This window comes from Solea senegalensis, linkage group LG18 (assembly GCF_019176455.1).
Source record: "Solea senegalensis isolate Sse05_10M linkage group LG18, IFAPA_SoseM_1, whole genome shotgun sequence".
Taxonomy (NCBI): Eukaryota; Metazoa; Chordata; class Actinopteri; order Pleuronectiformes; family Soleidae; genus Solea; species Solea senegalensis.
In genome coordinates, this window is record NC_058041.1 from 23907 (window position 1) to 48997 (window position 25091).

Below are 25091 nucleotides of genomic sequence, written 5' to 3' on the forward strand. Positions count from 1 at the left end.
ATGGGCGTTCTTGACTGTTCCATGAAGACTCCGCTTCTTTCCTCCTGAAACAAGACGACGACACGCATGTGCCCACGCATGTGCCCACGCATGTGCCCACGCATGTGCCCACGCATGTGCCCACGCATGTAAATAACTGTCAGAATCGCAACATTTCAAATTGTTTTAATAAGTTGTGATAGCTCAGTGTTTTTTGGGTTTTTTCAAGAGAACAACATGACACCAGAGAAAACACATTTTAGCCACAAAAATCACCTCAATAAAAACCACTCCTGCTGAAATCTACAATATCATTACACGGACTGCTTTATTTCACCATTTGAAAGACGTTTCCAACAAGAAACTTAGGGTTTTAACCATTCTAACTCTCCCACATCCCATCAAGAAAATCAGTGAGCTGCTGGTCTACTGCTGCCTCGTGTGTTCAGTTTGTGTCACCGACGTGAACCTGAACAAAGGATTTCAAACACCGAAGTGACCAAATCACACATTTAGACTTAGTGACGGAGGCAGCAGTGGATCAACAACTCCTGTGTGCTGTGACGTTAAAATAGCTGTTTTTCTCGATGGACTCACTCAGAGTGGTTTACAAACTTTAGATTTTCTGTCAAAATACATCTGTCTCACAGTGAGATAACGCAGTGAGCATATTGTTTAGATAGCACACACTTTACGCAGACATACATTTTATGATCTACCTGCTTACAAAGCACTTTTTGTGAGCTTGGTAATCTCCACACGACAGCACAAGATACAGTGAAATTAAACAGAACGGTGTCTATAAAAAAACATTTACGTGATGATTTGTTTGCTTCTTCTGTAGCTTACTTCAGAGCAGTGACTCCCAAACACTGGGTCGGGACCCACAGATGGAATCTTGATCTAGAGGGCAAATCTTTTTAATTAACCGATTCTGATGATTCAGTACATCGAAAATCACTGCATATATAAAAACAAAGTCACAGCAGTTTCATGCAGCCGTGCCGTGATGACCCTGCCCACAGTGGAAAAACAGCATTTGACAGCAAATGGAGCAGAACCTGATCTGCTGACGTCTGGTTTTACTCTAACAGCCAGTAGGGGTCAGTGGAGACAGCCCCCTATCTCCCTACAACAAGACATTTAACCATCACAATGACGGTTTAAATCAGGGTCCTGCATAGTTCTGGTTTAATACCAGCTGTGACTGGGGCCTTAGATTCACTGTTTAGTAAATGTATGAACCTTCTTTTTGTGTGCCCTCATGAGGTAGAGCTTGAGGAAAGCTTTCCCGCATATGGGACAAACAAACGTCTTTTCTCCCGAGTGTATTTTAGTGTGTTCGTTGAGAAATCCCAGCCTTATGAAGCCCTTCCCACAGACGTTGCATTTGAACGGCCTCTCCGACGTATGATGCAAGAGGATGTGAATCTTCACCTCCGTCCCTGACCGGAAGTTCTTGTCACATCTGGGCACCGTGCATTTATACGGTCTCTCTCCCGTGTGGATCAGTTTGTGTCTGACGACCGACGACTGGGACAACAACTTCCCACAGATTTGACACGGAAACCGTATCACGTGGCTTCCCCGTTGGTGCTTCTTCAGTGATCCCTCGTTGAGGTGGACGGTCTGCTGGTGCGTCTTGAGTGATCCCTCGTTGAGGTGGACGGTCTGCTCGTGCTTCTTCAGCGATTCTTTCTCCTTGAAGGACTTCTCACACTGCGAGCACGAATGCTTCTTTTCATTACGAAACTCACTGTGGACGACTTTCAGGTGACGCCTCAGGCTGGAGTTCTGGGAATACGTCTTTCCGCACACCGGACACAGGCAGGGCCTCTCCCTGGTGTGGACACGTTCGTGGTAAACGAGATCCGTGTGACTCCGGAATCGAGAGCCGCACTGGGCGCACTGGTACGGCAGGTGACCCGTGTGCCTCCCCTCGTGGAGGATCAGGGCGCGGAGCCTGGGGAACGTCTTGGGGCAGTGGATGCATTTGAACGGTCTGCTGAGGCGGTGGACCCTCTCGCAGTGTCTGAGTAACAGCGTTAACACGGTGAAGGTCTCCTCGCAGCGGATGCACTGAAACGTGGTGTGCGACGCCTTGTGTCTCGCCAACGTCGCCGCGTCTCGTAACACCCTCCTGCACACGCTGCAGTACAACTCGTGGTGGGTTATTTTGTGCCTGGCCAGGGAAAAATCGTCATAATACGCATCTTGGCATTTGTCACATTTGTAAAGGTTCTTGGCGACTTTAGGTTTCTCCACAATAATCTGCTGCCTCGTAGAATCTGAGCAACTTCCCCGTAAGTGCCTCTGTAGAGACATGTAGAGCTTGAATGTTTTGTTGCAGAAGGGGCAGGTGTAGTTCTCCGAGGGGAAGTGCGTTTTCATGTGAGCTTTCAAACTCGTGTTGATGAGCTCCTTGCAGAGAAGGCAGTGAGCGTTGTAGGGTTTTAGCCGTTCCACAAAATCCGTGTCAGCGATTCCGGGGTTTATTTCTGAAGAGGATAAAGTTTTCGGACCGTTGAAGGAAAGGTCCTCATCTGAGGAGCCGGACAGTGAATCAGTCGGAGTTTTACCAGGAGACACCAAAGACGAGGCGGCGTCCGAGTAGTAAGACCAAGAATCAGACGAACTGGAACTGCGACGGAAAGGGTCATCGTCCGTGTAGTAAGACCACGAGTCATCGTCACTGCAATCACCGCCAGGAGCCGTTTCTGCCGAGTCGTTCCTGGAGATGCTTGGATCCTCGTTGACGGATACAACCCATTTGCAGGGAGAGGGAGCCTCTTCGCAAAGTCCTCCTTTCTCTTGAAGTAGAAGCGTCTTCATCTTCAGACCTCCGTTCTGTCTCACGGGTCGGAGCTGTGTCGACGGCGATGTGCCGAGACGTCTTGTGATGCTTTCAATAATGTCTCCAGGTGCAAAGTTGGTTTTGTGAAGTTTTACCTCAATCGGGCGACACTGCGGGATTGTGTCGGTGTTTGTTTGTGTTGTACGAGGCGACGGTACGACCTCAGTCCCCGTGTGTGATGGAACTTGATCCAAGATGGCGTCTTGTGCGTGTTTTCTACGCGCCACTGTTGTTTTTACAGAGTGAAGTTTGAGAGCTGAAATAATACAGGCACCATCCAAGGAACCGTCTGGAGAGAGGGCGAGAGAGAACAGTTTAACTTGTGTTAAAGGTCCAGTGTGTAAGAATTAGTGACATAATAATGAGAAGAAGAAGAAGAAGAATACTACATTTTATTTAAAGGCGCCTCTCTCGGCACTCGAGGACGGCGCACAAATACAATATACATTTAAAAAAAGAAAACAACAACAAAATAACAGAAAGGGGCGGAGCAATTGGGATCAGGTGGAATAGGCAGTTTTGAGTTGTGATTTGAATTGTGGGAATGAATCAGTGTTTCTGTGTTGGGGTGGTAATGAGATCCATAGACGTGGTGGTGAGACGGGCAGAGGGGACAGACAGGTGTGTGGAGAGAGAGGATCTTAGGGTGCGAGAGGGAGTGGAAACATGGAGGAGATCGGAGAGATATGGGGGGGGCGAGCTTGTGGATGGCCTTGAATGCAAATAGGAGGATTTTGGGAAGTGACAAGACTGTGGACAAGGATGGCGGCAGTGTGGGGGGGGTAAGTGAGGGGCGGAGGTGATTGATGTTTCGTAGGTGGAAGTAGGCAGACCCGGTAATGTTATTAATGTGGGACTGAAAGGATTGTGTTCTGTCAAGGGTGACACCCAGACTCTTAACCTGGGGGAGGGTGAAATGGAGGAGTTGTCGATAGTGAGAGAAAAGCTGTCGGTTTTGGAAAGAGTAGATTTAATGCCAATGAGGAGAACCTCGGCTTTGTTACTGTTTAGTTTGAGGAAGATTTGGTGAACCAGGTTTTTATTTCGGTAAAGCATTCAGTAAGGGAGGTGGGCGGGAGAGAAGACCAGGGTTTGGTGGTGATATAGAGCTGGGTGAAATCTAATGGTGAAACTGCTTCTTAAATAAACTGGAGAAAACTTGCCATTGTGGTCAAGCTGACTGTTTTCTTTGTGATACTGCAGGACGATTCTAAGCTCGTCCCCCTGAGACACGGGCGCCATACAGTCCTGCAGAACTGATGACACGTCACCAAACATGGAGGCAACCTGAGAGGAAACGAGGAGGAAAAACGTAAAAGTCTGGACCAAATTCTCTGGACATTTTCTGGAATTCACGTCTGGAAACGGCTTCAGGTTTAACTTAATGATAATATTCATGTTCTGAACCTGTTGGAAAGTCTGAAGAGGAAGAAACTTCTCCAGTCTGTACAGAAGCAGCGATGTCAGAGTGCACAGAGCTTCGTCAAACGCAGGACCAAACTCTTCAGGGAAAACTGTCTGAAAAACAACATCTGCTAATGTCAAACTCCCGACACATACAGGCGAGCTTTGAAACAGTACAGTAACAGACTAATCGAGCAGTTGTTTGAGCCCTACTTGAATTGAATTCATGTTCTCACCTCATAGAAGTTGTCCCTCGTCTCTGGATCTTTCAACATGTCTTTCACGAAATCCACAAAGTCTGAGTTTGGCACGTCTACATTTGTGGTTCCAGCCTGTGAGAGACAACATGAACATTATTTAAACGTTCGCAGTTAACCTTGAAGGGGACATATTATACCCTATTTCCCCCATTAAAATAGTTCCCTGGTGTCCTAATGAACATGTCAGTGACATGCTTTGGTCAAAATACCATAAGGATGAAGCATCATAGCAGTTCAATAACCCTGCTAAACCCGCCCCTTTCAGAACGCTCGGTTTTGCGCATGGTCCCTTTATATGCAAATGAGACACAGGCAAACACACGCCCACTTCTTCCAGGGGGTTTCTGATTTGTCCTCTTTACAGCGCTCACTCGCTCAGCTCCTGTTCCCTCCCCTCATTCCTCTCCCCCTCCCTCCACTAGTTCTCTGACAATATCAACATGGCAGCACAGGAAGAACGTCCTACATAAGGATGGAGCCGAACACTGTCCAACTGTAAATCAGTTAAAAACACTTAGGGACAGCACCGCTGATCCACCGCTGATCACTGCATAAACTGCTGCTGTATGTGACTGTATTAGACTGAGTGTGTGCTCCGGTCATGGAGGACGTACTGAACACATATGTTTAATTAGGACGTGTCAGAATGGTCAGTTATGACCTCTATGTGACCTTTTCTTAACAATGTGTGTGTTTGTACGTCGCTGACTAAATACTGATGTGAAGTGGTGCGAACACACAAACACACGTTTGCTGACTTTATCATCGGCACATTAGCTTCATATATAAAATCCTCTGTAAAACACTGTGCTCCACTGTGCAGCCACCAACAGCACACTTGTCCCTCCGCGTTGACATAATAGCGCTCTTCCTCCCTCGCCTGCACTCTCACATTTTATAGGGACAAGGTGGAGCTAAGGTGGAGCTAAGGTGGAGCTCTCCAAGTAAACTTACTGGTGGGCGGTAACATTCGTGGTGAAATGCACATGCTGCCGTCATAAGCGCAGGGAATTCAACATGGAGTGTTTTATCGCCTATACTTACACTAAGGGGGACCACGAAAACATGACTGAGTATTCTTTTTACACACTTTGGCGACTGGTAGGGCCTCCAGAGTTCCAAATATAAGTATTGAAATGGTTAAAAAGTTGATTTTGCATAATATGTCCCCTTTAATAAGGCGCTTCTTTTCATTTGAAAAAATGTAAACTCGCCTCCTTTACACAGGCCTGGATTAGCGTCTGCATCCTGTCCAGGTGAGGCTGAACAACCTCTGAGTGAGCGGAATCTTCACACTGACATAACTCCAGAATGAGCTGAAACCACAAACAACAATCACAAAACACTTAAATCGTCTTAATTTCATACATTTATGTTGAATATTTTTACCCCAGTGGCACGTCGATCGCTTCGTCCTCTCACCCGCGCTCTCAGGCCCAGGACCAGTTGTGCCCTCTGTCGGGTGGTGAGCAGCTCCGGGACAAGGTCTGTAACCATGGAAACAAACTCCTCCAGCACCCCATAATGAGCCACTGCCTTCTGCTCTACGGTCTGCCAGACTGCTGCAGAGAGCAGGCGGACCGGTGAGACCAGGAGACGGAGAGCGGAGAGAGGAAGACGAGGACCTGAGTCATGAAAACAAAAGTGTATCATTATTAAATGCATATCTTCAAACAGAACAATGTTACAAAGTGTGGAGATCATACAGTCTCTTCTGTGGTGAAATCAACCTAATATGTTTCATACTCATGTCACAGCTGACACAATAAATATCTTTATTGAGCAAAAATAATCAAATAGTAGTTGTAGAGGGAGCCAGCATAGAAGTCAAGCAGCCCATTTAGCCTACGGTTGTAGTCATTGGTCAATTTATATTATATAATATATGAAGCCAATATCGCTCGATATTATTTACAACCGTTAAAGTGCTCGTTGGCGCTAGTATCTTGTGCGTTTATCACAGTGTATTTAAACATGTAAACGTGGTAAAAACAAAACAACGCGCGGTTCAAGTCGAGCATCAGAATTTAGAAGACATGGCTAATATTAGCTCAGTGGCTACATGGCTAACTTGGTTATCGGTTACTCACGGTTTCCCTTTAAATTGTCCCTCATCTTTTTCATCCGCAGTTCTCGGTTCGGTAGTAAAAAGTCGGTTCGGCAGTAAAAATGAGAAAAAAATTCACTCCTTAGTTGTTGTGTTTTTGGGAAAGCAAACGATTCATGTGTAACGGAATCTGGACTGTATTATCCGTCCGGCGGTGTCTGTTTTTTCCTTTCCGGGTTGTGTCTCGTCTCTTAAAACCAACATTACGTCACCTCAAGCAACATTAACTACTAATTACAATACATTTCAAAAACGTTTATGAGTTACACATTTCAATGTTCACACTCTCATCTTGTTTTCATTCCAACGTTTTAGTTGAGGTTAATTTAACGGAAGTTATTGTTCGTCCGACTGTGTTTTCGTTCCGGGTTGCGTCATGAATGAAAAAGTCATATTTCACATATTATAATTTCAACTATTGTTAGTCAACGTCACTTTTAACGAGTAGAAACTTTTCAGTTTGTGTGAACACGGTCAGGAAATATGCATCGAAATTTGCCACAAAAAAATAGGAACTGCGATGGATAGGAATTAACGACGGACTTGTTAGCGCTGTAGCAAATAAAGTAGAAATAAATAAACAAGACGCTGCTTATTGTAACAACAGCAGACACATATTCTTTTTTTTTCCCATAAAGTCTTTTATTAACGGTGGCAACATCATGCAAAAGCTGTTAAAAGGAGAAAACTGTAGGAAAACCAAAATTAGTGCAGATGTTGGTTTCCTTAAAGAACTATTATAGGATTGTCAGAAATAATAACATATATGCACAGCACGTGAAACAAATTCTACGGACTCTTGTTTATTGGAAACCAGGAGGATAAAAAATAAATACATCTGCAACTAAAACGAGAGAGCGAGTGAGAGATACTTCATATACAAGACGTTACCAGTGAATTTTATTCATCTTTATGTCTCAATGGACCACTTAAAATAAAACAGGCTGGGCGATGAATGGAGTGAACAATTGAGAAAATACGCATTTACACAGATGTCAGTTTTCGTGTGTTCAAATTTAAAGGAAAACATAAAAACTAGAGATTTTACATCTGAATTCCTTTTGTTTCCTCTCTGGTTCTTTTGAATGTTAAATTATGACGTCCATCTTAGATTCATCAAGGGCCTGGGGTCAAGTAAAAGAAAAGAGTCTTCATACATGGGAATGCATACAGATCAGCAAATGAATCAATTGTCCACCAAAGTTAAGAAGATTCAAAAAATCCCCGCCCCCCCCCAAAAAAAACTAAACAAAGAAAAGCACATTTAATTTCAATTATTACAAACGCTAAAGTTGATAATATCCCACAAGAAGATGTCCGCCTTAGTATCATACAACGCCGAATCAGAGGCCATTTTGTATCTGCAGCTCTTATTCATCACCAATGTGTCAAATCTTTTTGATTTTTTTTTTAAGTAGAAAACTTTTCTCTCTTTTTCCTCCTTCCTTTATACAGAGAAATAAAAAAAAAAAACAGTTAAGGCAAGATGCGTCAAACAGAAATCCGTGTAGATGGCGGTGGTGGTGGTAGCGGCGGACTGGCGGCCTCCGCAACAGCCGCTCTGATTCCGGGTCACATGGAGGCGCTAGTCGGCAGCTCCCACTTACTCTCTGTCTCAGGCATCTTTTCTCTTGGCGGGAGGGGAAGTGGAGGACGTGGAGGATGTGGAGGATGTGGTGGTGTGGTGGTGTGGTGGGGGCATACGTGTCCACGCGTGCCCCGCCTCGCCTCCCGTTTCCCCCCCGTCGAGTCAGACAAACTCCTCCTCTTTGGCACTTAAGCTGGAAGACTCAGCTTCTTTCCTTTGAGTACTGAAACGAGACATGGTGGATTCATGTTTAGTTTTTATGGGAAAACACATTTTTAACCACTTGATAAAAGATTCATCTTATTAAATCTATGCAAGCTTAAGTCTACAACATCTAAATAATACATTCACTGCTATTATCTCACCACAATATAGACTTTTTCAACACGAAAGTGAAGTTTTTTAACCAAGCTCACTCTCCCACACCAAACCCCATGGAGAAAATCAGCGGTTTTAGCTGCAGGGACACAGGAGCTGCTGGTCCACTGCTGCCTCATGTGGTCACTTTGTGTCACTGAGGTGAATCTGAACTAAGGATTTCAAATGCAGAAGTGACAAAATAAGACATTTGAACTTAGTGATGGAGGCAGCTGTGGATCAACAACTCCTGTACACTGTGATGTTAAAATCACTGATTTTCTCTATGGGATTTGGTGCTAATCTGGCTTTTTTTAAGTGACACAAAGAAAGACCCGAGGGTGTCTATAAAAACATACTTAAAACATTTGTGATGATTAGTTTGCTTTTTGTCACTGATTTTATCACAGCGATTCTCAAACACTGGGTCGGGACTAGGCATGGGCCGGTTACCGCTTTCAAAGTCACGCTTTCAAAACCACTCAAATTTTCCGTCATACCGTTACCGCGGTGTGAGCGTATTTGTTTTTTTAATGTGACGTCTCGTCAGAGAGAAAGTAGAGCTTCCTCACGCTGTGTGCAGCTGCAGCTTAAAGTGCCCCTCCCCCCGTACCTGGTTGCTGTGAGTGACAAACAGGCGTAAAAAGCCAGACGGCCACGGCTTGTAGGAAGAGGGTCGCCCGACGTGCAAAACATATCTGAGGACAGTGGCAGCCCGAGGAGGCATCACTTCAAACATGACAGCACATCTACGGGAGCACCACCCATCGCTGTATGCCAAATTCAAGGTAAAGTTAAGGTTGTCTTGAAATGAACGAGCGCATTAGTGTCTGATATTAGTGAAATGAGCTTGTTACTGAGGCAGAATCTTATCTTTTCTTTATCTCTATGATAGTAACTTTTTTTTTTTTTACTGAGGCAGATATGGTAACTAGCATATACATATTTTCAATATATATTGTTTAAAAATAAAAGACTGCTCAATGGAAAAGTTTTTTTAAATACAGACATTGAAAATACACATTTTAGAGCTGTAGTCCTAATACTGTGACATTTTTGCCTAAGGTTATCATACCGTCAGAATCTCATTCTCAGGCCCATGCCTACTCGGGACTCATAGACGGAGCACGGGAGATATATTTGGGGTCCCCAGACAAATCTTCTGAATTCTCCCCAACCTTTTATATCTTAAATAAAATGTCAATAATTTACCAAGCATATGTTGGGAATAATTATCCTGCTAATTCAAAATGACCGATTAGGTGTTACAGATATGACTGTAAATTAGCCGCTTAAGTGCAGTACAAATTTGGGTCTCGCATCGTATTATTTTTTGCTTTACCGGCATTTACAGACTCATTTGTCATTTTATTTTTATGTGTTAATTCATATTATTACCGGACTTATATTTGTTCCCTTTCACCTTTTTGTTCATTTCCCTTGAACAGGTTATATATTAAGTGAGCAGATGATGAAAACCACAAATAACAAACAGAAGAAAACAAAAATCCTCCTCTTTTTAATGGAACGGCGGCAGAAAGACTCACCTTTTGTGACATACAAATAGAAGAAATCGCAGTAGAGGATGGTCTGCACGACGCCGGCCACGATGGCGATCATGTCAAAGAAGCCCTCGAAGTAGAACCTCCATATCCAGTTGATGAGGTAGAGGGCTCTGTAGAGTCCCAGGAAGAACAGGTAATGCGTGGTGATGGTCTCCGCCTCGCCCGTCTTACTGATCATGAAGAGCTGGGGCAAGATGGCCACTGACTCCAGGTAGATGGAGAACGTCCAGAGGATCTGGAGAGGAAACCAGAGAGAACGTGTGAGAGACGACTTTGACGGTGAAATATAACGAGGATTCGACTACAATCACAGACATTTGCACGGTTGTCATGGAAACAAAGTAAACATGCAAACTGTGTGAAGCTCCAGACTCCAGGTAGGACGTGGACTTGATGGACTTTAGACTGCAGGGGAACTACAGTAGCACGGACACGCCTTAAACATTATATATGGATATAAAGCTCGTGAGACGTTTGAGAGTGACAATAAACTGTAAATGCACTTTTAAACAGAATCTAATCTACTGTTTATAATCTGTATTACATGATCTTACCTTTCATTTCAGATCATACCTGCTTCAAATGAACACGTTTAAATTTCATTTAGCTGATGTTTAAAACAATATGTATACATATATATCATTTTGTGTATTTGACAAATGTATTAAATAAATATGATAAATATCAATTTAACGGCCTTTAAAACCAGGAAAAATATCACCACAGACGAGACCTAAATATAAAATTAGAATGAATTTAAGAGCATCAGTTCAAGATCAAACGAGCTGGACTTAAAACACATTGAATTTACTATTCATTCTAAAGTTAAAGTTAAAGTTAGTTTTTATTAATCCCCTTAGGGAAAGTATTCCTCTGCATTTTGACCCATCCTAGAATTAGGAGCAGTGGGCTGCCACACTGAGTGGCGCCCGGGGAGCATTGGGGGTTGGGTACCTTGCTCAGGGGTACCCCAGCCCTTTTTGGCCGGGTGGGGATTTGAACTGGCGACCCTCTGGTTACAAGTCAAGTTCCCTTTCCACTTGGCCACGGGCTGCCCTAACTGTGTACGTTGTGATGGAAAAACATTTATTACAGTGTTATATGCAAAGTGAGGCACAAAATGCGAATATAACTACGGCTGCAACTCATGATTATTGTTTATTTGAATGATTTCTTTGTTTATATGGAGCAAAGAAACCAGGAAACATTCACATCCAAGAAGCTGAAAAACCAGAAAAACATTCACAGTGACTTTTTTCCCCATCATTACTCTTAGGGAATTACAGACTAAATGAAACTGTTTGTGAGTCATTTCTTGGTATATTTTTTAAAGTTTAACACTTCTAAATTCAACATTCAACATACACAATCCTAAGTATGAATAAAAAAAAGGTATGGGGGGAGTTTTCTGACCTCCAGAGGAGAGAAGTCGTGGTTGACCAGGAAAGCCAGGCCACCGACGGGGACGACCAGGAACTCCACTCTGAACGTGTCGTGGTTCCCGTCGTACGTCGCCTTGAACTTGACGTAGATCAGGTACACGGTGGCGTACGCACATCCGATGTAGATGACCTGGACGAGGGGGGGTGAGACACATTAGTGTTGTCAAACTACAGTACGTGTCATCATGAAGACACGCGGAGGCGTCGCCTCCTGAGGGGACGGACGCCTTCTTTCTGCAAACACAGGCGTGTCGCCTTACAGGGAAAAAAAGCTTCAAAAGAAAAGAGTGTTTCTTCACCTTCATGGTGGTGTTGTAGAGGGAGATGAAGGAGGTGAGCAGGTCCAGGTATCGAGTGGTGAACACCAACGCAAACAGCACCTGACTCTTCCCGGAAATACCTGTGAGGAGACAGCAGAGGGCGCTCACACAACTTATACAACACAGAAATACAGTATGTTTAGTGGGTAAAACGACTTCCTCGCTGACTTGAAAACGCTAAAACTCTAAGTGTCGTTTCTTCAGGTGTGAGGCGTGAGATTTCCTGACACCGTGAACAAAACTGGACACGGACGTGACTTCAGAGAATCGGTTTTCACGTCATTGTGCGGCCAAGTTTTCGCACAGGTTTACTTTTTTCAATGAAAAAAACCTGAAATGCGTGTCAGCGCTTTGACTTTGCTTGTAAACTCCCCATTGAACTACTTTTTATTAACCGATGAACAGGTTTGAGTGCTTTTATTTAATTATTATAACAAGCTTTGAGGTTTTTCATCTTCTTAAATGTGAATATGTTCATGTTTCTTTGCTCCACATAACACAATAAATAAAACAGAATAATTATTGGGTTGTGGAGCGGCCAAACAAAACAAGACATTTGACAATATCATCATTTGAAAGGCTTGGGAAACACCAATGAACATTCTCTGGACCAAACAATCAACCAGTGAATCAAGAAACTAATTGTTGCAGCTCTAAAATATGATTTAAACTTCAGTGATGCACAATAAAAACAGTCATACAGAATCAATACACTCTTATTGGTCAGGGATGCCTTAACTTCTCTCTTAGGAAATGTGAGGTAAAAAAAACAGTTGTATTGTGACCAAAAGTGTTTAATTGAATAATAACACAAATATAACACCTCATTCACAACTCTCTCTCTGTCATTCACAAATATTTGCCTGTGTGTGAAATTCAAAGAATTAAAACTGACACAGCAGCAAAAAGGCTACATAGACCTGGTACGATACATAAACCAATATCACAACCTTTCACCACAGTGTTTTAAACACGCGTGTTTGCTTGTCCACAAACAGCCAGTTTGAAACATAGAACGCTCTAAATAAATGTAAAACAAATAATATTCTGCTTCCTCAAGAAACAAATGATTTTTTATTGACCTTTTTACAGTCTGTGCTTACTGACTGAATGCTTCAGTGTAATGTTTCGGCTTTCTGGATCAAACTGGATTTCACGTTCTTCTTATTCCAAGATGTGATTGACAGGTTTGGACCAGTATTGGATCAATACTTGATATCAGTGGAAGGCCATTTTTAGTGAGGGGAAAAAAATATGATCAGCTATTTGGATTTCATCAACCACAGAAAGAAGCCAAATCATTCAACCTTTACTGCTGAGTGTAGTACAACTCATCATCATCATCATCATCACCTTGTGTTTACCTGGTGCTGTGGCAGGTGACACGAAGGCCACACCCACTGTGACTAGTGACTGGTCATCACCACATTAGGGCTGTAACTAATCGATCTATATCTCTCTTGATCGACGAAATGAATGACGTTCTCTAATGTGCTTTTACTCCACAAACAGACACAATTCAGTTTTAAAGATTTAGTTGAAAAAAGTGAAAGTGAAAAATCTGAAACTTTTATTCAGAACAATGAACCGTTGCAGCACTGCTCCACATCATCAGTAGTAGTAGCTCTTATATCAGTTAGTAAGTCCAGCAGGGCTGTAACCAACGATTACTTTCATAATCAAGTAGTAAGAAAAAAGTCAGAAAATCTTGGAAAATGTTGATTGTTGTCTTGTTAGGGTTTTTTTTGCGTTTACATTGAGACTAAAATAACCGAGTCCAGTATGTGTTGAGTTCTGCTGCAGCTGCAAACTGCTATTGCGCTTCATCTCCAGCAAACAGCCTAGTGACATAACTCAGGTGACTGTCTGACTGGGATGGAGCTTTGACCTTCGATCGTTAGACGACGAGCATGAAAACACGGCAAAGGTTTAACAGGAAAACACAGAACAGGCTACTACTACAGGCTACATTTCTGCTCCTGCTGCTGCTGCTGCTGCTGCTGCTACTGCTGCTGCTGCTGCCACGTCAGAGACATCGCAGCCGGGTTAATAACGCCATGACCAACAACCACAACCTGGACAAAACTGAGTCCTGGTGAAGCTGAAAGTGAGAAGAACCACCCCCCTTAAAAAATAGCTCTGCATGCCGTAAACTTAGTCCAGGCCCCGCTGTTCTAACCTGACACCAGCTGCTGCTGAAAACCAGACTTTACAGCTACTTCTCCCTCACAACAGCACACTTATGACCGCTTAACATGAGCGACTTTCGCGTCAAAAATGTTTGTGTGATAGTAAAAACGTCACAAATGACTGTATGATAAAGAATTTCGGGAGGACACACCGGGCTTTTTGTAATCGCCTTGCTAGCCAGATGGCTAACTAGCGTTAGCACCAACACCGGCTCGTGAGCAAAAATAGAGTCATGAAGCAAGTTTGTGTCAGTAAAGTTTAACATTTCACACATTCACGTTATGCAAAGAGTATGTTCAATGAAAAACTCACCGGCACAGGACCTGGTTTTCCATATCTTCAGCAGCAGGATGATGATGGCTGCTAAGTGGGACAGATCGCCGGTTAGCCTGAAAATGTTCATGTTTGTTGACGCACCGCGGATTTTTTTAAAGACGCTTTCAAAGAAATATTACAAGTAAAAAAAGAGCTCGTTCGTCTCCGGCAGGACTCGGCGGTAAGACCCGACGGCAGTGGGCTGACACCGCGACACCAGTATGGGGCGATTCGGGCTTCACGGCACGGGGGAAAATGGCGAGTAGAAGCGACGTGGCTCGGGGAAGTGGCCGAGGCGGCGGCGACCAATGGGGAACCCGGAAGCGGCGGCGCGCTCAGCCAATTACAAGCGAGAAACCGCCTCCTTCTGCTGCCTTCACGTCGAGTAGGAAAATATACGTAAATCGCAGTTTCACTCAGCGTACAAGCGACATTTAAGCAGGAAATGGTAAAAGAGACTTTTAAGAAATACAAGTGAATGACTTTGCATGCAAAAAAGAAAGTTCAGTTTAAAACTCAAATAAAGGATGAACCTCTGAAATCATAATATGAACTATTGAGCGCGGTTGGATAAGCTGACTCAGCATTCGCGACTAATGACAGTGACTGTTTCAGGATGCACACACACACACACACACACACACGTCACGTAAATGGAGAAGTGTTTTTATTTAATTTAACTGTTTAAAGTCGAACTAAAGCAGCGGTTTTTACCAAGTACCACCAGAGAACCAGAGAGAGTTCTCAAGTTTCTATGGACTCTGGTTACTCAGGTACTGTCAATAGTGGAGAATAAAATAAACAGTGATATATTCATATATATGAATACACAAAAAACAGAAAAGTATTCAAACCAATGAGTGGATTATGAAAATAGATGATTCAATCAGTCGCAGCTGCTGATTATTTTCTCGATTACTCGAATGATTGGTCTGGTCCATAAAATGTCACAAAATGTCATACAGAGCCGAGAAACCGCAACACATTCACATTTAAGAAGCTGAAAACTCATCACATACGCTGGTATACACAGTAGAGAGAGACAGTATTTCTGAAGACCACCAGAGGAGGCGTACAACTGGTGGTACACGCACCACAGTGTGAGAACCCGGGAACTAACTCGAGCATGGGATATTTGTCGCAGAAATGTAGATACTACTACTGAGTTCAAAGAGCAAGTATGAATAAAATGAGCCTATCACGAGTGGGAAAACACACAACAGACACCGGTAAACACATTTCCTTGTAAAAGAAGAAAAGTCAGTATAAAATACACATTAACTTACTTTTATTCTTATACCTTTCACATTTTCATTCTTCAAGTACAAATAATGTGTAAAACTGAGTTTACTTTAGTGATTATCGCTGCTTCAGCCTCTCCACTGTAGGTCTGGTCCGACCAGTATTTTATAATACTAATACTAATACTGCTAATGGTAGTAAACTTTAATTAGATATTGCTGTCACAGACAATCTCGAGACAGTTTGTCGACTCAGTGTTGTTGGCTTTTTTTCATTCTACAGTTCTAACACGACTCGACTCTACTCGGTTTCTTTTCCATCCGCGATAGAACCTGGTACCTTTTAGTGAGCTGAGCAGATACTAAAACGTGACGTCATCAGACTGCCGGCCACTGATTGGTCAGAGAGTGTCGTCACTGGAGGAGTCATTAATGGGACCAACCATCCTGGAATCCAATGTTTGGTTTTGTGAGTTGGAAATGAAACTTCCAGTTTAAACGTCATACTTCCAGTTTAAACTCGGGGAAAACCGGACATCCGACTTCAACTGGAATGCACTTGGAAGTCTCCGACCAAGGCGTTGTCACAAATTTAGTTAGCTATAGCTACTTCGACAGTCACAGAGATTTAATGTAAGCAGTGCATACTTTCCGTCGCTAAACAGCTCAAATGTCTTTATTTCTTGAAGAACCAGAAACAACGTACTGCAGCTTTGAGACATGATTCTGTCGTCTTCATTTGCGGCTACAGTTACTGCAGTTTAAAATGAAAGATAAATGACACTTTACAAAGGCCTCATCTTTACTGGGATTATGGGACGATATATGGAAGTTTCATGCTGTGATTATTCCAAATAAAGGCAACACTGAAATCACTTTAGCGTGCATTTTTGGTCAGACACAATTCGCAGATTGGACACAAAAGTAAAAAAAACAATCAACTGGAATAAAATTATTGTGAATCGTAAAGCTCCCCCTTGTGGCCATTTCAAAAAATATGACTAAGACTGTACACTGGAGACCACAGAACAGAGTGCAACACAATATTATAACAGCATGATTACAGTAAAACACCAGGGCTGTCACTTTCTTACAAAATCCTCACAGTTTTCCTAACTTTAACAATTTTAAAACTAATTAACTAACTAATTAATCATTTTATTATGTTTTTCCTGTGGCTTATTGCATGGCCGTTACTATTGTCCATGTTTTATGCTTTCATTTTTTTTTAAAGATATATTTTATTGCCTCGTGTGAGTATTTTATTTATTCCGTCTCTTATTTTTTGTTATTACTCTGTAAAGCACTTTTGGTCCACTGTGGTTGCTTAGTGCAGTAGTGTGCAACGTTTGGCAATAATGGTAAAGGAGCGCGTGTCACTTTTTATTTACAATATTACCCGCAGATGATAAAAACGCACTAAAATACCCGACACACATTTATTTATCGCGTGTTTGAGGTTATTTGCGGGTATTCTGTCACACACCTCGATATGGTATCGCGATATTTAAGTCACAACACGATAGTATGACGATGTTTGCGACAGATCTAGTGAGAGTTAGCACTTGGCACCCTCCAACGCCTTGACTACAACGCCATTTGATTTTTGCCACGTTTACTGTAACATCGGTAAAAACATTATATGCAAAACAAACAAAGAAAACGTTGTGATATTTCGCTGCAGTCATACGATTTGATATAAAACTTGCACCCTCTACTGGAATCTGAGGGGTACTACATAAATTGGTGCTTATGAGAAGGCAGCCTGCACTGATCAGTAATAATAGTGAGCTTTACATCTGAAGTGACAGCCCCAGTTAAACACTTTCCAGAACAGACACCGGCAACAACATCATGATGAGTCTTAGATCTGAGCTTCAGGTGCTTTTTCAACACGAAAAAGGGTGAAGAACTCGAGGTATCACCGCAACACAAGATGGCTGCTGGATGTAGGGAATTACACACGAGTGGAATTTTGTTTTGTTTTTTTTTCCCCACAAATGAAACTCAAAGTTAAAAGTGTCCTTCACTCTGTGTCGTCTGCGGCTTTGAGTACAAACACAGCGTCGTCGAGGACATAGTAGTCGTTGTACATGTCGCCCTCACAGAGGTACGGCACCCGCGTCACGGCCTCCACCTCAAACCCCGCCTTGAGGAAAACCTCATTGTTCAGGTTGGTCACTTGCTCCTCCCACTTCTTCCCTTTGACTTTCACGTGTTCTGTTGGACGCTGCCATCGTCCTCCTGAAAAAGAAGCAAAACTGTGTGGTTTACTTCTGTGTCTTTCACCCGATGGTTTATTTTTTGGAACAAACACTGACCGACTTCCACGTAGGGCTGGAAGGGAAGCACGACGGCGAGGACCAGTCGCCCCGTGTTGAGGACGAGCGAGCGCCTGATGTCGCGCAGCAGATGAAGCGGATCGTCGCAGCGGTCCAGCAGGTTCAGGCAGCTGATGACGTCGTACAGGAAGCCGGTCTGCTGCCACTCGTCTATGCCCAGCACTCTGAGCGAGACAGACAGAGGGAGCGCGTGGTAGGAAAAGCATAGGCTGGGTATTAAAATACAAAAACAGTTATTGAAGCCTCTAAATTTGTGATAGATTTCCGATGCTCCGATTGGACAATACCAGCTGTCAATCACACCAGTGTCCACTCATATATGCTGTACTTGTCTATTTTCTGAGCCTGCAATAATAAGTTTTTGGATTTACCAGCTTCTTAGATGCATGTATTTTGTGGTTTCTTTGCTCCATACAACACATTTTTTGGTTATATAAATGAAGTTTTTCTGGATTTCTTCTTGGTGATATTTCAAAATAAAATGACGGACTTGACTTTGGAGCTTGTGTACACACAGAGCCAACCGGATGAAAATGGCTCAAAACAAAGTCAGAATAAGCGGAAAAGGTCTCCTCACTTGTAACTCCTCCTCTGAAGATGCCACTTCATGGGTGCCGACACCTCAGTCGCGTAGACCTCTCTGAAGTGGCTGCCCATCACCTCTGTGACGCCTCCGTCCCCCGCTCCGAGGTCCAGCAGCCGCTCCGCCCTCCACTCCGGGTCGATCCGGAGCAGCTGCCGGAACTGCTCCGCCGAGAACACGAACATGGAGCCGCGGCCCAGAAACCTGAGACAGAGAACGCGTCACACGACGACATACTGGCGACAAAACATGTGCGCAGACGTGTGAACAACTGCTGACCCGTTGATGGAGGTGCGCGAGACCACGGGGCTGAGGACAGACGACATGAAAGAGTGGTAGAGCTGCGTGAACATCCAGCCAGACTTCTCCACGCTGCGCTTGAGGAAAGTCTTGGTGTCCGAGTCCAGGTGGCTCTGGACGAACAAGGGCCGCACGGACTCTCCGAGAAGATCTGGACAGCACCGGTACCACTGGAGACAGAGACGAGTAATGAGTGACTAACAGCTAAACGGACACATTAGGAAAATCTAATAAATCCACAAAGACAATAAAAAAACCTAAAGTTCTCTGTTAAAAAACATTTTTATATCAACAATATCTTTCACAAATCTTCCTCACTGGTCATTGTCATTGTCAATGCCAAGTAACGTTCAAACAAAAGCCCCGTTTAAAAAGTATCATCATTTATTGGGGGGTAAAAACCAATGTTTCTTACACCAAACTTCATGAGGGCATTAACTACAGCAAGTCTCGTAAATCGGGACCATAAAAACGTCATCTTCCTCACTGGTCACTGTGCAGAAACGCCAGATAACGTTCAAACCGAACTCCACTTGAAAAGTTGGCAATTCTAAAAGTATCATCATTTATTGAGGGGTAAAAACCAATGTTTCTTACACCAAACTACATGAGGGCATTAACTACAGCAAGTCTCGCAGATCGGGACCATAAAAGGTGAATCTTCATCAGTCTTCATCACTCGTCATCGCTCACTCATACCTGTTCTGTCTCCGTCGCGTCGCCCTCGCTCACCATGTTGTTAATCAGTGACCGGACCAGTGGGCTCCGCACGTACTTCCCCGTCCACATCTTCCTGACGGAGAGCAGGAAGGCCACGTATCCCAGCACCCACGCGCCGAAAACCAGCGTCCTCAGCTGCAGGGGACACATAATAATAGAAGACAAGGACAACAACAGAGTCCTCAGGCAGCGAACAGGCAGACACTGAGCACTGAGCACTGAGCAGACGATTAAGAAGGTAAAGGCAGCCAATTGTCAAGCAACACGGCGGGACATGTCCCCGTCACCACTTCCAAGACAACAATCAAACAAACCTTGGGGCGCGGCGGGTTTAAGACAAACCAGCTGTTATTTACTCGACTTCAGTCCATTGTTTGACACTTTTAAGTCTCAAATGTCCTCGTCATTCACCCGAGCTGCGGCTCATTTCCGCACTTCTTCTTCTTCTTCTTCTCTTAATGGCGGTTGGCAAACTATGATTTGGTGCATTACCGCCACCATCTGGTATGGAGTGTGGTTCGAACTGTTAATCCAACTGAACTATTACTTTTACTATTGAAATAAAAATAATAATCATAATATATATATATCATACTAATAATTATATCCATATCTATATATATATTGTTATATATATATACCTATATACATATAAATACACCTATTCATACACACACTCACACATCCTGTATCCTCGTAGTAACCTTGTAGTCTTGAGAAACTGCAGTAATATTTCCGGTTCTTGCTCAGTACCTGCACCAACTCCCGTTCCTCATCAATGTCTCTCAGCTTTCTAATCATCACTTCTCTCTCCCTTTGATATTTCTGTGTAATAACATGCTGAGTGGATTCCTCCTGCCCACAGTGATCACATCTGTCTGTATTGTGTTTATTCATAAGAAATAATGTGTTGTTTAATCCCGTGTTGCTCAAATCTGATCCTCCATATTATATTTTCCTCTTTCCTCCTTCTTTCTGTGCGCCTAGCCACTCCCACTTTTCTTTGGATACTGTAAAACCATCTTCCTTTCCTCTCCTCCTCCCATCTCTCCTTTAGTTTTTGTTTAATGATGCTGTGTATTTCTGTTTTGCATAATTTCATTGTTAGATCTATATTATTATGTCCCGTTGCTGCTTTTGCCACCTTGTCTGCTATTTCGTTCCCTTTAAGCCCTGTAATGTGTGCTGGTATCCATAAACATATTACTGTGAGTCCCGTCATCTGAATTCTATATACAGTAATGTTTGTTGTATTTCTATAATGAGGTCTTGTCTGCTTTCACTTCTTCTTCTTGTGCAATTCCGGCAGTTTAGACGTTGTTTAGCGTATTACTGCCCTCCACAGGTCCGATGATGAACTAGATTTTTACATATAGTCCTGTATTGCGCAGGAATTGCAAAATTGCCTTGGAGATCAATGTATGGTTCCCACAGTGACCAAGCAAAGAAAAAACAGAAGTCCTAACAGTATATGTCAAGCAACGTTTGTCTTTGTGTTGTGTATTTCCTACACTCCAGAAAGACATGTCTTACTGTCTCAGGACTCCCACACTCACATAAACCAGACACCTGTTTTCCTACAATGAACAAGTAGTGATTTAGCCCACAGTGACCCAGTCTAACCTAATCTAACCTCTACACAGCTTAACTGAGTCCCTACGGTACATCTTTTTTGGACTTGAGGTTGTAAAGAGAAGTAGTGTCTACCCCTGCTTTCTTTTTCCCACCCTTTCTGCCATTCCTTCATTAAGCCCTCTTTAATTATTTCTCTCAACTCCACTCTCCCCCAAGACAGATGGACATCTACCTCTCTACTCAAACTCTGTTTTGCAATCTGATCCGCCCGCTCATTCCCCCCAACCCCCGCGTGTCCCGGAACCCAGCAAAAGGTGATGTTAGATCCAAACCCAATTCTAAAGAACACAGTTAGGATGTCAATAACGATATCAGGTCGTGCCTTGGATTTCCGCCTTCTTAAGGCTTCCAGAGCAGCTGCAGAGTCAGAACAGGTGAACCGGTTCCTCAATCCTTTATAAAAGCGTCTGCTAAATGACATGTAATGTAATGTAATGTAATGTAATGTAATGTAATCCATCTTGCAGCCCATAAGATTGCCATTAACTCTGATGTAAAAGCAGTGCTCCCATTAGAGATGCGCCGGCCAATCTTCACCCCAGGCTGCTCCACATACAACATCCCACACTTCCTGTGTTACAGCTAAGTCTTCTTCTTCTTCTTCTTCTTCTGCTTCTTTTTTAGTTTGGCAGGCCAGACGCAGCTATGGCGTATTGCTGCCCCCTACTGGTTGTTATTGACACCTACATCAAATCCTTTTGTCCAATCCTGTTTTATGAAGATTCCTCCTTTGACTGGAGTATAGTTTGCACTGGAGAAGAACATGTTTTACTGTCTCACTACCGTCTCCACACTCAGCCCACTCGTCGGCCCACAGTGTCCAAGCCTCAATCTTGAGATAAGTACTGAGTACTGAGTACCTTTCACACCCGTATGCGCTGGAACCCAAAGAAACCCCACCTCATACCCTTCATTGTGTATTCTGATCAAGGTCTGTAAAATTTCTACTAGTAAATCCCATTTTAACGCCCACAGAACTGTCATCATTTCTGCTGTGAAGACTGACATATGATCATATGATGATTCCTTTTTTGTATCTGATTTCAGCAATGCTAATACCAACTGCCACTTTCCCAGTCTCACACTCCTTTGACCCATCTGTATACATTTGTAGGTGATCCTTTACTGTACCCTCTGACAGCCTTGATTTACTTTCAGCCAAGAACTTTATCAACCATGATGGAACAACTGGTCGGCATGTTACAGCTAAGTGTGTCCTCCCCACAGATTTATTATTATTTTCCTTCCATAAACATGATAAATACAAACATGATAAACGATACAAGTAATAAAATACATAAATACATCTCTGCATGGAGTAGAGTGGCTCACTGGTTAAGACCCTGTGTGCGAAAGACACCATAGTCCACACAACAGGATCACAGTTGTTTGTACCTTTTGCGTTTTAAAATAATAAAGTTCCTCTCAGATTATATCAAATGTCTCTGGATTTAATCCTGCAATTCTAGAAAATTCATGATCCCAGATTTATAGAATTAAACATTGATGTTCTGGGTTTAGTCCTGGAATTAACCTCTCATACTCCCTGGTTTAATCCTGGAATTAAACATTCATGTTCCCATGTTTAATCCTGGAATTGAATGATCATGTTCCAGGTTTAATCCTGGAATTAAACTATCTTGAAACAACCTGTGTTTACATGTCAAGCCTCAGCAACAGGTTGCTCCTCCCACAGTACAGGACCAACAGGCTGGAGAACTTGTTTGTCCCCCGGCCATCAAACTGTATCAAACAAATAACTGTCCATAATCACAACTCGCAGAAATGTACAGTAACCACAACAAAAACTCATAAAAACATGGCCAATATGGGGTAACTGTAGGTGTGTATGTATACATGTATATGTATATGTGTGTACGTATGTATGTATACATATATGTATATAGCATAGTTCATTTTTATCTTATATTTTATTAGACTTTTTTATTCTATATTTTTTTATTTTTTTTATTTTACTTTTCTATTCTATATTTGATGGTGTTTGGTACCTGGGGTGTTTCTCTTTCTGGGCTCCTGTAAAGTGTGACTCTAATTTTAACAGTGCTTTTAATTTCCCTGAGGGAACCTCCCAAAGGGATTAATAAAGTCGTCTGTCTGTCTGTCTGTCTATCTGTTCAGTATGTTTAATTTGATTAAAAAACTTTTTTTTTTAAATAAAATAAAAACGTTAATTCTGTGAAACACTGACTTGTCGCTGAAAATACAACATCAGAGAGTTTGAGATAGTATGGAAGTTAAAGAAGTCTAGTGTCAGTGCATTTTCTAACCAGCAGGTGTCGCCATAACCTAAGCACAGCGTGTGCACAGTATGCAGAGCGCTGATGTTCCCAGTTTAATGAAGCGTTATCATAATATTGACTGTAATATTTACACACACACACACACACACACCTTAATTTCAGTATACAACAAAATGGCCATTTAAATGTTTAAATATAATTCTTGTCTTAGAGAAATAATGTCCCACATTAACAATAAATATGTGAGGCAGCGTCTTCACACCGGTTTAATTAGTGTATTATTGATTTTTGTGCAAAAGTTGTTTAAAATTACCCGGATTAAAGCCGGATCTGAGATTATGTAACATAAACAGATATGTCATTTCGCCTTCAAAATAAAACCATAAATAAGTGCCAGACAGAAGTTTTTTTAAGTAGAATGTTACGTATGTACACAATTTGCTGACACACACTAATGGGCAATGATTAAATAAAAGCATAAAAATCTCAAAAATATAAAATATTAATAAAACTCTCACACATTTTTCTATAGTTAATAAAAAATCGTATTCATCCTTTATTTCGCTGACATTTAGTTGTTTTCTCCTATTGTTAATCAATTTTTAAAAAATTCTGCGGCCACTCTTTGTGCTGTTGTGTAAATTTGAATTTCCCCTATAAAGATTTTCTATAAAAGTACATCAGATTTTTTATCTTATAAGATTTCATTCACGATAACAGGCTCAATATGTACATAGACGTAGTACTTTGGGACACAACACATCATGTTTAACGAATATTGTTTTTTGTCCATAAAAAAGTTTAAAATCACAGTGAATTTGGTCTGTAACTCAATTTTAAATCATCGTACGTCAATCACAATTAATGTAAATCGTCTTACTTTCATCACAATAATCATCAACATTGACATTTTTGACATATTTTGGCTGTAACGTACCAAATACGTACGAAAAAACAAACAAATATCACCCAAAGTTTTCAACATAATGCGACACTTCGTTTAGCCGAGCTTTATTTTGAAAGTTGTCACCGGAACTCGGTCCGCCGCACGCGCTCAACTTGCTCAGTGGTCTCGCGCTCCTGCTGCTGCTGCTGCTGCTCTGTCTTCAGTGTCTTCAGTGAGCGTGAGTGTGTCCACCTGTCCTTCCAGCTCCGTCCACACCACCAGGTGAGAACACCCTCTCTAATTCACGCTGTTGTCACTGAAACGGACTCTTTTAAACGCAGTGTGACGCGGTAAAGACGAGGAAAAGTACGGGGTTTCTTTTTTTTTTTAGACGCGCGCGAGCGTCACATCGGAGCACCTTGACAGCCGAGCCGAGGTTGATAAGTTTAAGCTAACTATCGAGACCGCGGCAAAAGTCACGCACGATAAAAACACACAAAGCCCGACGAAATTTGAATAAATAAACAAAACAGAAAAATAGACTTTATAATGTCGTCGAGTTTTAGCCGGAGGTTAAATAGTTTATTGTTCCCCGGTGGGACCTTTAGAGCTGTGACATCAATCTGTTAAATAATGTCGCGATTAACAGCTGAATTTTGGGTCCTAAACTTTAAAATGGCTGCCTTAAGTGTCCGAAAACAACACGTATTTACTTAAGTGTCGGAGAAGACTTAAGAAATCC

At 42.5% G+C, this 25091-nt stretch overlaps 4 protein-coding genes across 6 annotated transcripts in view; 1 reads left to right on the plus strand and 3 right to left on the minus strand.

Moving 5' to 3' along the window:
• Positions 1-933: 933 nt before the first annotated feature.
• Positions 934-6945, minus strand: LOC122759039 (zinc finger protein 287-like). Of its 2 annotated transcripts, none has more exons than XM_044013509.1 (7): positions 6588-6945; positions 5920-6122; positions 5712-5813; positions 4474-4569; positions 4241-4351; positions 3997-4120; positions 934-3122 (listed from the first exon to the last, which is right to left on the minus strand). In XM_044013509.1, exons 1-7 carry the CDS (start codon positions 6619-6621, stop codon positions 1201-1203), a joined length of 2592 nt encoding a protein of 863 aa, XP_043869444.1. In that variant the 5' UTR covers positions 6622-6945; the 3' UTR covers positions 934-1200. The 2 variants fall into 2 exon arrangements, with proteins under 2 accessions (XP_043869444.1, XP_043869443.1); XM_044013508.1 differs by having other exon boundaries at positions 5887-6122.
• A 279-nt stretch (positions 6946-7224) lies between these two features.
• Positions 7225-14674, minus strand: kdelr2b (KDEL endoplasmic reticulum protein retention receptor 2b). Its single transcript, XM_044014731.1, has 5 exons — positions 14379-14674; positions 11856-11956; positions 11528-11686; positions 10097-10349; positions 7225-8415 (listed from the first exon to the last, which is right to left on the minus strand). The coding sequence occupies exons 1-5, from the start codon at positions 14467-14469 to the stop codon at positions 8381-8383; spliced, it is 639 nt and encodes a 212-aa protein (XP_043870666.1). The 5' UTR covers positions 14470-14674; the 3' UTR covers positions 7225-8380.
• A 973-nt stretch (positions 14675-15647) lies between these two features.
• Positions 15648-20032, minus strand: mettl9 (methyltransferase like 9). 2 transcript variants are annotated; one of them, XM_044014654.1, is made up of 6 exons: positions 19882-20031; positions 19547-19702; positions 18827-19017; positions 18542-18751; positions 17944-18128; positions 15648-17866 (listed from the first exon to the last, which is right to left on the minus strand). In XM_044014654.1, exons 2-6 carry the CDS (start codon positions 19634-19636, stop codon positions 17649-17651), a joined length of 894 nt encoding a protein of 297 aa, XP_043870589.1. In that variant the 5' UTR covers positions 19637-19702; positions 19882-20031; the 3' UTR covers positions 15648-17648. The 2 variants fall into 2 exon arrangements, with proteins under 2 accessions (XP_043870589.1, XP_043870588.1); XM_044014653.1 differs by having other exon boundaries at positions 19547-20032.
• A 4359-nt stretch (positions 20033-24391) lies between these two features.
• The window catches only part of LOC122759510 (caskin-2-like), a 37642-nt gene continuing 36942 nt past the window's right edge, over positions 24392-25091 (plus strand). The window contains exon 1 of the mRNA XM_044014435.1: positions 24392-24631. The gene's annotated coding sequence lies outside the window, so the exon portion shown is untranslated. The remainder of the gene's footprint in view (positions 24632-25091) is intronic.